General features: G+C 45.1%; 1 protein-coding gene across 1 annotated transcript; it reads right to left on the reverse strand.

The window, feature by feature from the left end:
• Positions 1-1,724: 1,724 nt before the first annotated feature.
• LOC136509130 (probable WRKY transcription factor 48) lies at positions 1,725-4,116 on the reverse strand. Its single transcript, XM_066503938.1, has 3 exons — positions 3,687-4,116; positions 3,464-3,574; positions 1,725-2,635 (listed from the first exon to the last, which is right to left on the reverse strand). Exons 1-3 carry the CDS (start codon positions 4,046-4,048, stop codon positions 2,044-2,046), a joined length of 1,065 nt encoding a protein of 354 aa, XP_066360035.1. The 5' UTR covers positions 4,049-4,116; the 3' UTR covers positions 1,725-2,043.
• Positions 4,117-12,256: the final 8,140 nt, after the last annotated feature.

The following is a 12,256-nucleotide window of genomic DNA, read 5'->3' on the forward strand; positions in this document are numbered from 1 at the left end:
AAAACCTAGAACATAATTAGTTAATTATACGACATGCATGCCACCACACAAGGTATTAATTTATGAAAGTCTCGCTACAATGTAGGCAATCCCAACTACCACTAAAAAAACTAAAGCTAAAATGCACTTCAGCAGCATAAGAATTTCGCGACCAATCCCAACTAAAACAGACAGATCATGCGTTTGTTCAACATCTATGGGCTTCTTCCACAGGATCACTGTCTCATCAGCCGCCGTAGCCGCCTATGCAAGAGAGTTTTGCACGTGTTCAACATACTCTTCCTCCCAGTACCAGCCTGAACATCCAGTGCCATCCTACTAAAATTAAAACAAAAAATTAGAACTTTAATCACAATCATCATGAAGAAAGTATAAATTAACCATAATCATCAAATACGATAAAATAACTCACATTGCGATCCAGACACTTGTAGAAGATACGGCCCTTGTTGGGACACTCCTTCCTCACCCGGTACTCCATCACAATCTTCTCCTCACACTTGCCGCATGCAATGAGAGGGAGGTCCGGCCTCAGTCGCTTTGGAACCCGATGAGAGGCCGAGGACCCGAAAGCAGTTGCCATCTACTCTCTATACTCATTTTAATATAATATAAATTTCTCATTTTATAAACAAATAAAATTAAAAAAACTCTAAAATTCTCTATATCTCTAAACCATGAAATGTGCTATGCATGCTAGAAATGAAAGCTGAATACTAGTTTTGAATAACTACTTTAACCTCCCTTCATCCAAATATGCAAACTTTAAAGTGATTTTGAGCTTCAATGGCTTACAAATAAAAAAAATTCCACCATAAAAAACCACATATATGCTACTGATGAAACTTGAGAGTATAAAGTTGGTAACCTTTACAACCGAAGAATCGATGGAGGAATCGAAGAAAATCTTGTGATTACCGGCGATGAGGAAGAAGAGAGGCCGACAATGAAGCAAGAACACTAAGGTCGAAGTGGCTCGGGCTCGGGAAGGAAGAAGGGGTATATAGGAGGGGACATTTAGTCTCGGTTGGAGACAGAAACCGGGACTAAAGGTCCATTTCTAGTCCCAGACGGAGCCTCCAGCCGGGAGTAGACCTTTACTCCCAGTTGGAGGGACCAACCGGGAGTAAAAGTTAACCTTTAGTCCCGGTTGGTAGCTCCAACCGGGACTAAAGGTCTCCTGCAGCAAAAGGCTGCCGCAGTAGCCGTTGGGCAGGGACTTTTAGTTCCGGTTGGAGCTACAAACCAGAACTAAAGGTCTCTCTAGTCCCAGGCGCGAAAAATACCAGGACTAAAGCCAAATTTCGAAGTGGATCAAAAACCGTTTCTCTACTAGTGGTGCTATTGGCGGCGTGGACCACCTTGCTATAGTTGTAAGTGTTCTCTAGGAAATGCAAGAGAGGAGCCATTGTTTTAGAGCATCGTCCATATCAAATGAGATCAAGTATTTATTACGAACTTGTATATGGATGGCAGAATATTAAAAAAAACAACCTGACGAAAATTAGATAAACTCACTTAGCGCGAAACTGTAAAAGTGACATATAATTTGGAACTAATGGAGTAATGTTCATGTGCCAAATTATGACAATCTACTCCCTCTGTTCCAATTTGTAAATCGTTTTAGCTTTTCTAGGTATATTATTATTGATTTTGCTATATATCTAGATCTACATTATTTCTATATATCTAGGAAAGCTAGAACGACATACAATTTAGAGTGGAGGCGGTAGTAATCTATTTTCAGTTTCCCACCAACTTGCAGATATCTGTCAGCAAGTTAAAATAAACAGGACATTCACGAGGCCCCTCTTGGTGCCTCAAGGACCCTATAAAAAGCCTCTATACATAATCGTATAAATGCTGGGCATTTACAAAACTCTATCAAATCGAGTAGACACTATCACTGACTGCTCAATGCCATAGAAGACAATGCCTGGCCAGCCATTCAACCAAACAGCGCCTAGAACACAGTACAATCAAACTGTTCACATCCATCTCAACAACAACCTAAGCTACGGAAACAAATTAAAGCAGCACAGCTCAGAAATGGCAAAGAGGATCATTAACGAGCTGAAGCAGGACCTGGTCAACGGTCCAACCAGGCGCTGGCACGTGCAGCGGTGACCGGATCGGTCCGGTCAAGTCCTCCATCTCCTGCAACGACGACGATGCCGCATCCACCGGTCCGGTGGTGGCCCAGCCACAGTAGTAGTCGTCGGCGTACTTATAATCATTGCTGCTAGCGCCGCTGGTGCTGCTCCAGCAGGTGATGTCGTCGACGGAGATCCCCGGCGATTTAGTCCCGGTGGTGATGCTGGGGGTGGCGGTGGTCGTGGTGGAACAAGAGCCAGCTGACGTTGTCGGAACCATGCAACCGGTGTAGTAGGTGTTGTCGTCATCTTGAGGTTGAGGTTTTTTGGTGGCGGTGCTAGTAGCAGCAGGGACGACGACTGTGGTGGTCTCGAGGATGACCGGCGCCTCCAGGGAGTCGTTGGCCGTGCAGGTGTGCTCCGCCACGTACACCACTGTGTACTCTGGGGCGGCGGTGCCGCCGCCGCCGTCGTCGTTGCGCTGCACCGTCCGTTTGGCCGCGCAGCCTTGCTCGGCGCTCCGTGTACACCTGTAGTAACTCCTGCATGGATATAAGAGATATATGGGCGCCAAGTAACTCAGTGCGTGCACTGAAAGTTTTGCTTTTATATATAAAAAAAAGAGTTCTGTGTTAAGAATTTGGAGATAATTTCCTAAAAAATACAGTATGCAGTTTTACAGGCATATAAAACTGTCTCGATCGATGGGTCAATGGTGCCCTTAATTGCATGCGACAAGGCACAACGTGTATCACGACGGCAGAGTCATGCATATTTGGTTAGCTATCACTAGCAGGGGACGTACGGACGGATGGACCCAAACTGACGGAAGGGACAGCAGCATCAGGCATCCACTAGCAGCTTGCACCTTGCAGCTAGTGTCACTGTCCCAGACGCAGAAAGTATTTTTCTTGGAATTATATTGTCTCGATATATATGGAAAGTAAAAAATGGCATCTTTTATATGGTAGGGGGCAGCTATAGCTCTCTTTTTCCGTTCCATGCATCTCTCCTTTTCTGATTGGACAACAACGCCATTCTCTATCGAGATTATTCTCAAAACCTTTTTTTTTTCTTTGACGAACAAGCTACTGGAGTACAAGGGATGAACAAGTGTGCCCCTGTTTAGGGCCTGATTGTTTATCTCGGAACGAAGACCTGGAACGATTGTCTAATTTGTATAATATTGATCAACGGGAATAATTTCTAGCCTCAATTAATCCGGACTAACCGAACAGGCCTTATTGTTCATTGGACGATAAGTAAGAAGAAGGTGCTTACAGACTAACTGAATCATAGAAATCTGGCAACTACGTATATACTGATGATCGGTTTAGCTAGACGAGATGAATAGATAGAGTATTAATTACCTGGGGTACATGGCACCTTCGATCTGCTTCTGCCCGTACTTCCTCCATTGATACCCATCGAAATCGGGCACTGATGTCACAAGAGACTTGCTGCTCTGCTGCTTCTTCTTCCTGCAGTCAGCAGCACCGCCATCAGTCATGCATCATCGAGATCGAGATCGGACTATCGGAGGAATTATTGGTTGCTTGCATGGACCACGCCTGTAGCAACTAGCTACCGCACCTTCTTTTACAGGGAGGAGAATAATGAGGCTGTGCAGCTGCAGGCTCGTCCTCGTCGTGCTGTTCGTCCTTGGCTTTGCCCTCGTCGTCCCGGTCTCTCTTGCTCCCCAGTCGCCAGCGCCGTCGCCCGCCGCCACCACACGACGACGCGTTGTTGGTGGTGGCCGTAGCCGATGACACAGCAGCAGGTCCGCGTCCGCGTCCGCCCCCACTTCCCATGATGGTGGCAGGTAGCGGTCCAGCGGCGGACTCCACCTTAACCGGAGCTGCTGGTGTCGCCGGCGCCGGCGCCGGGGAAGGCAAAAACAGTAGCGCGCGGAGCTGCGCCAGGAGCTCCTCCTCCCGCCCTACTGCTAGCGCCATCGCCAGGACCCAGGAGAGCTGTAGCCTCTAGCTGCTAGTGTGTGTGAGGTCGAGTGCTTGACTGCTTCAGCTGCTGATAATATTTCTTCAGCTCGCAGCTCACTTGCTTGTTTATTTATAAAAGGAGCAGGTTCTAGAAGGCTAGCTAACATCTTGTTCACTCGATCGTATCAGTCATGTTTATCAGCTATGATACAGGCCCTGTTCGCTTCTCTTATAATCCGTCTTTTTTAGTTTGTTTTTTTAGCCGAAACAGTGTTTTTCTCTCACAACAAATCAGCAGGAACAATTTTCAGTTTGTTTTTTTAGCGAAGCGAACAAGACCACAGTATTTTTTTCTCACAACAAAATAGCATCAGTCGATTTATAACTCATAGAAACGATTAAGCGAACAGGGTGTAAGCTAGGGCCAACGTGGACATCACACTTGCATGATACCTCGTGGTCCCCACACGTAAGCCCACGTGGCCTTTCTTGGCAGTATAACTAGATTTCCTTACGTGTAGGACCCTGCCGAATTTTGCATATGTGGTGGTGCTTGCATGTGGCCAGTGCCCTGTATTCAGTTCTGTACGTGTTGCACGAGGGCCGTGTACACAAGGTACTACGTCGTATACTTCGAATTTTAAACTCTATTTTGCATCTCTTCTTTGCGACGACGACGACGTGCAGTGTTTTGGTTTATTGTCAACTTCAAAGAAAATGTATTAGTATGTTATGCAATTAAAGACAACAAAAACCAACACTATGCGAGAATAGCACAAACAAGACACCACATCAGAGACGAAACAATAGGTGTGCATATGTCATATGGTCTTCACCCAAACATGTATCCAAGAAACACATATAGCAGATAGAAAACACGTCTTCGGTATATAGTTTCTTAGAATATTAGATAATTTTAGCAGCAATTTAATCCAGAAAAAGATATTAAACAAAATGATCATATTGGTGACATTATAAATGTGCTTATGTGTCTTAAACGTGACGAGCATGTAGATGATACTCAAATTAAGGATTGACAGCCAAGACCTTAGAAGATTCGTTCCAGAGATATACCAGTGGTAGAGCCTGATGCACTCGACAACATAGTGCCTGTCGGTGTAGTCATCCCTCTCGTTGCAGTACAGACGGGAAGCAGTGTCGATCAGCGGAGGATCTTCAACGTGCGCCGACACCGGGGAGAAGAGGACGTAGACGTAGCGAGTAGTCGTGCCGCCAGCGACACTCCCCAAAAACGTGATTGCCGCCCTTCACCCGAGCAGGTGAACACGAAGACGGCAGGCGTTCCAGAGGCCCTACTCTCCCAGTTCTAGTGCGCGCAGGAACCGGGACGGGGAGAACCAAAGAGTAGCTGAATATGTGGTGGAAGCCAAGATAAATGATTGACGAAGGAGCTCGGAGTCTATGCTCACGGTGGGGAAGCGAAGAGGCTCTGGAGGAGATCAGGAGACGGACTGCAGACGCAGAAGGACGGAGACGGCGGTAACAGACGAAAACTCCCGCAATGAAGCCGCCTCCGACATAAAAGACAGTAACTCCCGTAATTATGTGGATTGAGTGGAAAAACCACTCCCATCCCGTCCGCTCGCTCGCCACGCCACGCCACGCCCCGGCCTGGCCGCACACCCATGTCCTTTTCTCAGCTTCTCAATATAGATAGACAGTGTCCAACCATATAAATCGAGTCAACTTCATGTCAAAATCTTGTACGCTATTAAACTATATATCACGCATTATTATGGGTCATAGAGTTTATTTGATTTATTAAATATTATATAGACCAAGCCCATAATATATCCAATAATCCCCACCAAACTCTAGGGTTCCTAGTAAAATTATCTCAAAACCACATTTCTTTGATATACCAGAGTTTCGATGGAGACTGTTAAGTTGAACATCCATCTAGAGCAGCCGTTACACTCAGCCACAACTGAACAATGGACTATGCCTTGAATTGATAGTTTTGTGTGAGGTGAGTATCCCTAAAGTTCTTATCAGGTACTAGGCTGCAACAAGCATCCCCTCTATTTGAAGCATATAAGTCACACTTCAAGGCCTTTCATGAGTATCTAGAGATTATCCACATCTTATAGATTGTGACTAGCAATCAAACTCATATAGGTGTGTTCCTTCTAGGATGTTCCGTAGGACAACATCCCTGCTTAAATAAGTCACTTGGATCACATTAAGGAATTAACCATCCTGCCTTACAGCATTGGAGAAACAGTGCATCTCAAAGACTCGGACCTTAGCATAAGGGTCTCTCCCTCAGTCAACCACTAGCTTGTTTCACCATCCTACTTCATGGAATCTCTAATCACATAGGACATGTTACCACAATGGAATGACTTCATGTGGGTCTCAAGCCCAACTCCCTCGATGCACCTTCTATCACATTACGTGACAGATCCTTTGTAAACTGATCTGCCAGATTCTTTGATGTATGGACATAGTCTAATGTAATTACTCCAGAGTTTCTCAGTTTTCTGATAGATTTTAACCGTCTTTTCACATGCCTTGTAGACTTTATGTTGTCCCAAGAACTGTTCACTTTGATTATCACTGTTTGGTTATCATAGTTCATGTAAATGGTTGGTATCGGTTTTTCAACTACCGGTAAATCCATTAGGAGTCATGAAGCCACTCGGCCTCAGCGCCAGCGGTGTCTAATGCTGTGAGTTCTGCTTCTATTGTAGACTTTGTTAAAACGGTCTACTTGCAAGACTTCTAGGAAACAATGCCACCTCCAAGTAAGAACGAGTATCCGCTTGTGGCATACAGCTCATCAGCATCAGATATCTAGTTAGCATCACAATAACCCTCCAGTACCCTCGGGTACCCGGTATAGTGAATGCCATAGCTCATGGTTCCCTTTAGGTAGCGTAACACCCTCTCAAGAGCATGCCAATGTGTATCTCCCGAATTTGAAACAAACCGGCTAAGTTTGCTCACAACAAATGAGATATCAGGCCTTGTTGCACTAGCCAAATACATAAGTGAGCCAACAATTTGAGAATATCTCAATTGACCCTGTGCTATTCTTTGATTTTTTCTTAATAGCACACTTGGGTCATAAGGAGTTGGAGCAAAGCGTGCAATCACTATATCCAAAGCGATTCAACACATTTTCCATGTAGTGGGATTGCACAAGTGTTACCCCACCATTTCCTTCGCTCAGTAGCTTTATGTTAAGAATAACATCAGCCTCACCCAAGTCTTTCATTTCAAAATTATTAGATAGAAAATCTTTCACTTCTTTGATCACATTAATATTATTTTCAAAGATTAAAATATCATCCACATACAAGCACAAAATTACATATTCTCCCCCACCATACCGATAATAGACACATTTATCAGATTCATTCACTGCAAAGCCAGCTGATGTCAAAGTTTTGTCAAACTTCTCATGCCACTGCTTAGGAGCTCGCTTTAGGCCACACAAGGATTTTAATAATTTACAAACCTTACCCTCTTGACCTTTTGCTATAAATCCATCAGACTGATCCATGTAGATCTCTTCCTCAAGCTCTCCATTCATGAAAGTTGTCTTAATGTCCATCTGATGAACGAGAATACTTTGTCAGGCAGCCAAGGATAGCAGCACGCGTATGGTCGTCAAACAGGCAACTGGTGAGTAAGTATCAAAATAATCCTCACCTTCTTTCTGCGTATAGCCCTTTGCTACAAGGCTCGCCTTGTACTTCTCAATAGTACCATCAGGCCTAAGCTTTTTCTTGAACACCCAATTACATACTACAGGTTTGCACCCATAATGATGATCAACCACCTCCCAAGTTTCATTAGACATAATAGAGTCCATCTCACTCTGAACAGCTATTGGCGGTCTTTATCGATCAAATCCGACCGCCAAATAAGTCACAAAAGAGGAGAAATTAGCAATCCTAATCACATATGCATTTACTATTAACCAAGTTCCACATGTATTTGGAGAACATTATTTTGCAGGTCACAAACACAAATACATAAAATAATTCACCGAAAGGCGCTTTTCGATGCTGATTTGCACAAAGGAACAAGGGATACGCCTATCAAATCAATGCAACTGGGGCAAAGCACCACAGGGAAGCCATCCTGGTCCAGCCCACGGCCTTCCACGCGAAGGTGGTGGTGAGTGGCCATGATCAAGGGGCGGCCGACCCCAAGGGGCGGCTGACCCCCTACCGGCGCTGCTTAGCCACCCCTTGCTATGGCGGTGGCATGGAAGCATGCTAAGGCAGTGGGAGCCAGGACGCACTAAGAATAGCCTCCAGCACCACCTTGAGCACTGTATAAATAGAGGGGTACAACCCCTCTTTAAACACACACCACATTAAGCAACACCTCACTCTCTACTCTTTTTAGTTTTAACTTTTAGTTGTATTAGAGCAAGGCAAAGCCACCTTGGAGGGCTTGGCTCCTTGGAAGAAGAGATTCTTGGTATGAATATCAATATGGGTTCTTCCAAAGTCATATCTTCACTTTATTATAGTCATACTTATGAACTAGAGTATAGTTATTATGTTATGATCTTTGAAAGGATCAAGATGCCCAAGAGGAAGGGAGTGAATTGGGCTAATTCTAAATTTCTTTGCAATAATTAAACCCTATGATTAGCCCAATTAACCCCTTGTGCCTATAAAGTGTTTCTAATGTTCTACCGCACAAAAAGTCTTGCAACCTAAGTTCCAATCCTACTCTAACATAGCAATTCTATGAATGTAAAACAAGAATTGAATTGCTCAAAGTAAGTGCTTAAAGTAAAGAGAGAGAAGGAGGAACGTGGTGATGCTTTGCTGAGGTATCGGAGAGTCGCCACTCCCCACTAGTCCTCGTTGGAGCACCCACACAAGGGTGTAGCTCCCCCTTGATCCGCGCAAGGATCAAGTGCTCTCTACGGGTTGTTTCTTTGACACTCTATCGTGGTGAATCACCCACAACCGCTCACAACTTGAGTTGGGTCATCCATAAGCTCCGCCGGATAATCACCAAGCTCCCAATCACCACCAAGCCACCTAGGTGATGACGATCACCAAGAGTAACAAGCATGAACTCTCACGTGACCACGACAAGCCTAATGAGAAGGGTGGATGCACACTTTGCTACTCTTGCTTTCACTAATGAGGGCTCTCTTTGGGATTCTCAAATCTCAATCACCTCACTAGGACGTTGCTCTTCTTGGCACTCTCAAGGGTGTTTTTCAGCTGTTGGAATGAGCAAAAGTACCCCCACACACAAATGGAGGAAGTATTTATAACACCGGCTGAAAAACAAACCGTTATGTGCCTCTGTGGGGTGACCAGATGCTCCGATCAAGTTAACCGGATGCTCCGATTAGTTCTCCCCGAACTCCAGTGTTTAAGTTGTGACCGGACGCTGGACAGCGTTCGGTCAGCACTGACCGGACACGTCCGGTCACAATTTTCCCTCTCTGGAACCTTACTAATGTTGACCGGACTCTAGACCCCTAGTGTCCTGTCACTTTGCTGCTCAGCGTCCGATCAGTAGCCGGAACCTGACCAGCGTCCGGTCAGCACTGACCGAACATGTTCGATCAGGATTCTCGTCTCTAGGACCTTACTGGAGTCAACCAAACATTGGGACCCAGCGTCCGGTCACTCACCTCTCAGCGTCCGGTCACTTCCAGACGACTTCACCTTGATCAAATAAACTAACCGGACTCTGAGCCAGCGTCTGGTCACATCGGAACCAGCGTCCAGTCAACATTTGAACCTCCAATCACTTCCAACTCTCAATCATATATGAATGAAGTTTGCTCCAATAGATCCAAGGGCTTTTTAGGAGCTACCTAGTGCTAGATTTAGCAAGTGTGCACCACACCTAACCCACTAGACTCACCTAGGTCAAGCTACCCGTTCATACCCCCCTTAATAGTACAGCCAAAGAAAAAACAAAGTCCTAAACTACTCTAAGTGTCTCTCCATCTCCAATTGACACTTAGAACTAGTCCATCCTTAACCTTGTCGTCCATCCTTTGAAAATCAAAACCATTTCCATCGTAGGGGCATGACAACCTTGATTGCCCAATCAATTTCCATTACCATGACCTAACTTAATTGCCTCCGCAAAACACACATTAGTCATAGTAATATTGTATTGTCATTAATCACCAAAATTCAACTAGGGGCCTAGATGCTTTCAATCTCCCCTTTTTTGGTGATTGATGACAATACCAACTCGAGTATGTGAAAGAGTTGAGGTTTTTAACATGCTTGGATCATATAAGCTTTTGACAATAAGAACAAAAGAGTTAGGCAAGCTTATATGACCCAAGCCAACATGATGTACTCAAAAGATATGAAATAAGCATGAGTACAAGTAATAAAGCTCATTTGCATCGGAGTAAAACGCAGAAGCAAAAGCAAATGAGCGTAACACAAGTGATATGACATATAAAAAATTCAAAGTAGAGAGCACACATGTCACATATCACATAGATATCATGATCACATTAATATCACGATTACGGTCACACTTAAGTAGTTCAATGCATAAGGGTAAACATGAATGCATAATGTATCACACATAAAACTCCAAATGTAATAGATAAGCTAATAAGTAAACTCCCCCTAAATATGTCGCTCCCCCTAAGACTAACATACTCGATCCCTCTCCCCCTTTGGCATCAAACACCAAAACCTACGGGTCGGTTAGCGGGGCTACAGCGAACGAGTCGGGCGCTAAGGTACGAGGAGCGAGCTGGAACTGTATGCCATCATCATCTGACCCTGAGCTCTGAGCTATTTGACCCTCTGTAGCTAGAAGCGATGCTGAAGCGGTCTGGGTCTGCTGTGGAGCTGGCACTGCCTGTGACTCTGAAGGTATGACTGTAGCAGGCGGCTCTGATGAGGCAACTAATGAAGGGAGCATCTCTGTAGTCCCGATAATAGGTGCAACTATGGAAGGACTTGGGACATATAGATATGGCAGAGTAGGTTGCCCTATCAACTCACTAAAAGTAGCTCCAAGGCTCCTAGAGACTAAAGTGTTTGGCACTAGCAGCGACGATGTTTGAGCCAGTGTGAAGCCCATCTAAAGAGGTGTGAACTGCGGGGCTAGCACTAGCGAGGCAAACTACTTGGACACTGAAAGGTCCTAATATGGCTAGAGGGGGGGTGAATAGCCTATTTAAAAATCTACAAATCAACTAGAGCAATTTGATTAGTATGACAAATAGCGTATTGCAAACTTGCTCTAGCTCTACAAGGGTTGCAAGCCACCTATCCAACAATTCTAGTTGCAATGAATACTTAGGCACACAAACTAGCTATGTAATTACTCACTAAGAGCTCTCAACCTTGCTACTCTAAAGAGCTCAACTAGATGAATGTAAATAATAAAGCAAGCTCTCAATTCTAATTACACTAAAGAGCTTGTATCAACTAGTTTGCAAGAATGTAAATGAGTGAGTAGAGTGATTATACCGACGTGTAGGGGATGAACCAATCACAAGATGAATATATAGCCAATCACCGGGAGAATGCCAAAGAAGAGAGACAATCGATTTTCTCCCGAGGTTCACGCGCTTGCCAACACGCTACGTCCCCGTTGTGTCGACCAACACTTGGTGGTTCGGCGGCTAAGAGGTGTTTCACAAACCTCGTCCACATGATTGGACACTACAAGAACCGACCCACAAGTGAGGTAACTCAATGACACGAGCAATTTACTAGAGTTACCTTTCGGCGCTCTGCCAGGGAAGGTACAACTCCCCTCACAATCACCGAAGGCGGCCACGAACAATCACCAACTCATGATGATCCTTCACCGCTGCTCCAACCGTCTAGGTGGTGGCAACCACCAAGAGAAACAAGCGAAATCCACAGCGCAACACGAATACCAAGTGCCTCTAGATGCAATCACTCAAGCAATGCACTTGGATTCTCTCCCAATCTCACAATGATGATGGATCAATGATGGAGATGAGTGGGAGGGCTTTGGCTAAGCTCACAAGGTTGTTATGTCAATGAAAATGTGCAAGAGTTTCCCCTTGAGCCGGCCATGGGGCTATAAATAGAGCCCCAATCAAATAGAGCCATTATACCCCTTCACTGGGCAAAACGCGCTCTGACCGGACGCTCCGGTCATACTGACCGGACGCTGGCCCTCAGCGTCTGGTCGCCCGATGGACGCCACGCGTCACCAGCTTCAAACGCTATTCGTTAGATTTCAACGGCTACGAAG

The sequence above is a fragment of the Miscanthus floridulus genome, chromosome 15, assembly GCF_019320115.1.
Source record: "Miscanthus floridulus cultivar M001 chromosome 15, ASM1932011v1, whole genome shotgun sequence".
Lineage (NCBI taxonomy): Eukaryota > Viridiplantae > Streptophyta > Magnoliopsida > Poales > Poaceae > Miscanthus > Miscanthus floridulus.

Coding starts and splice junctions, on each gene's coding strand:
- LOC136509130 (XM_066503938.1), bottom strand. CDS start 4,048: ATGGCGCTAGCAGTAGGGCGGGAGGAGGAGCTCCTGGCGCAGCTCCGC. Junction 3,575..3,686: donor TCTCCTCCCTGTAAAAGAAG/GTGCGGTAGCTA, acceptor TGCTGACTGCAG/GAAGAAGAAGCAGCAGAGCA. Junction 2,636..3,463: donor GAAGGTGCCATGTACCCCAG/GTAATTAATACT, acceptor ATATCCATGCAG/GAGTTACTACAGGTGTACAC.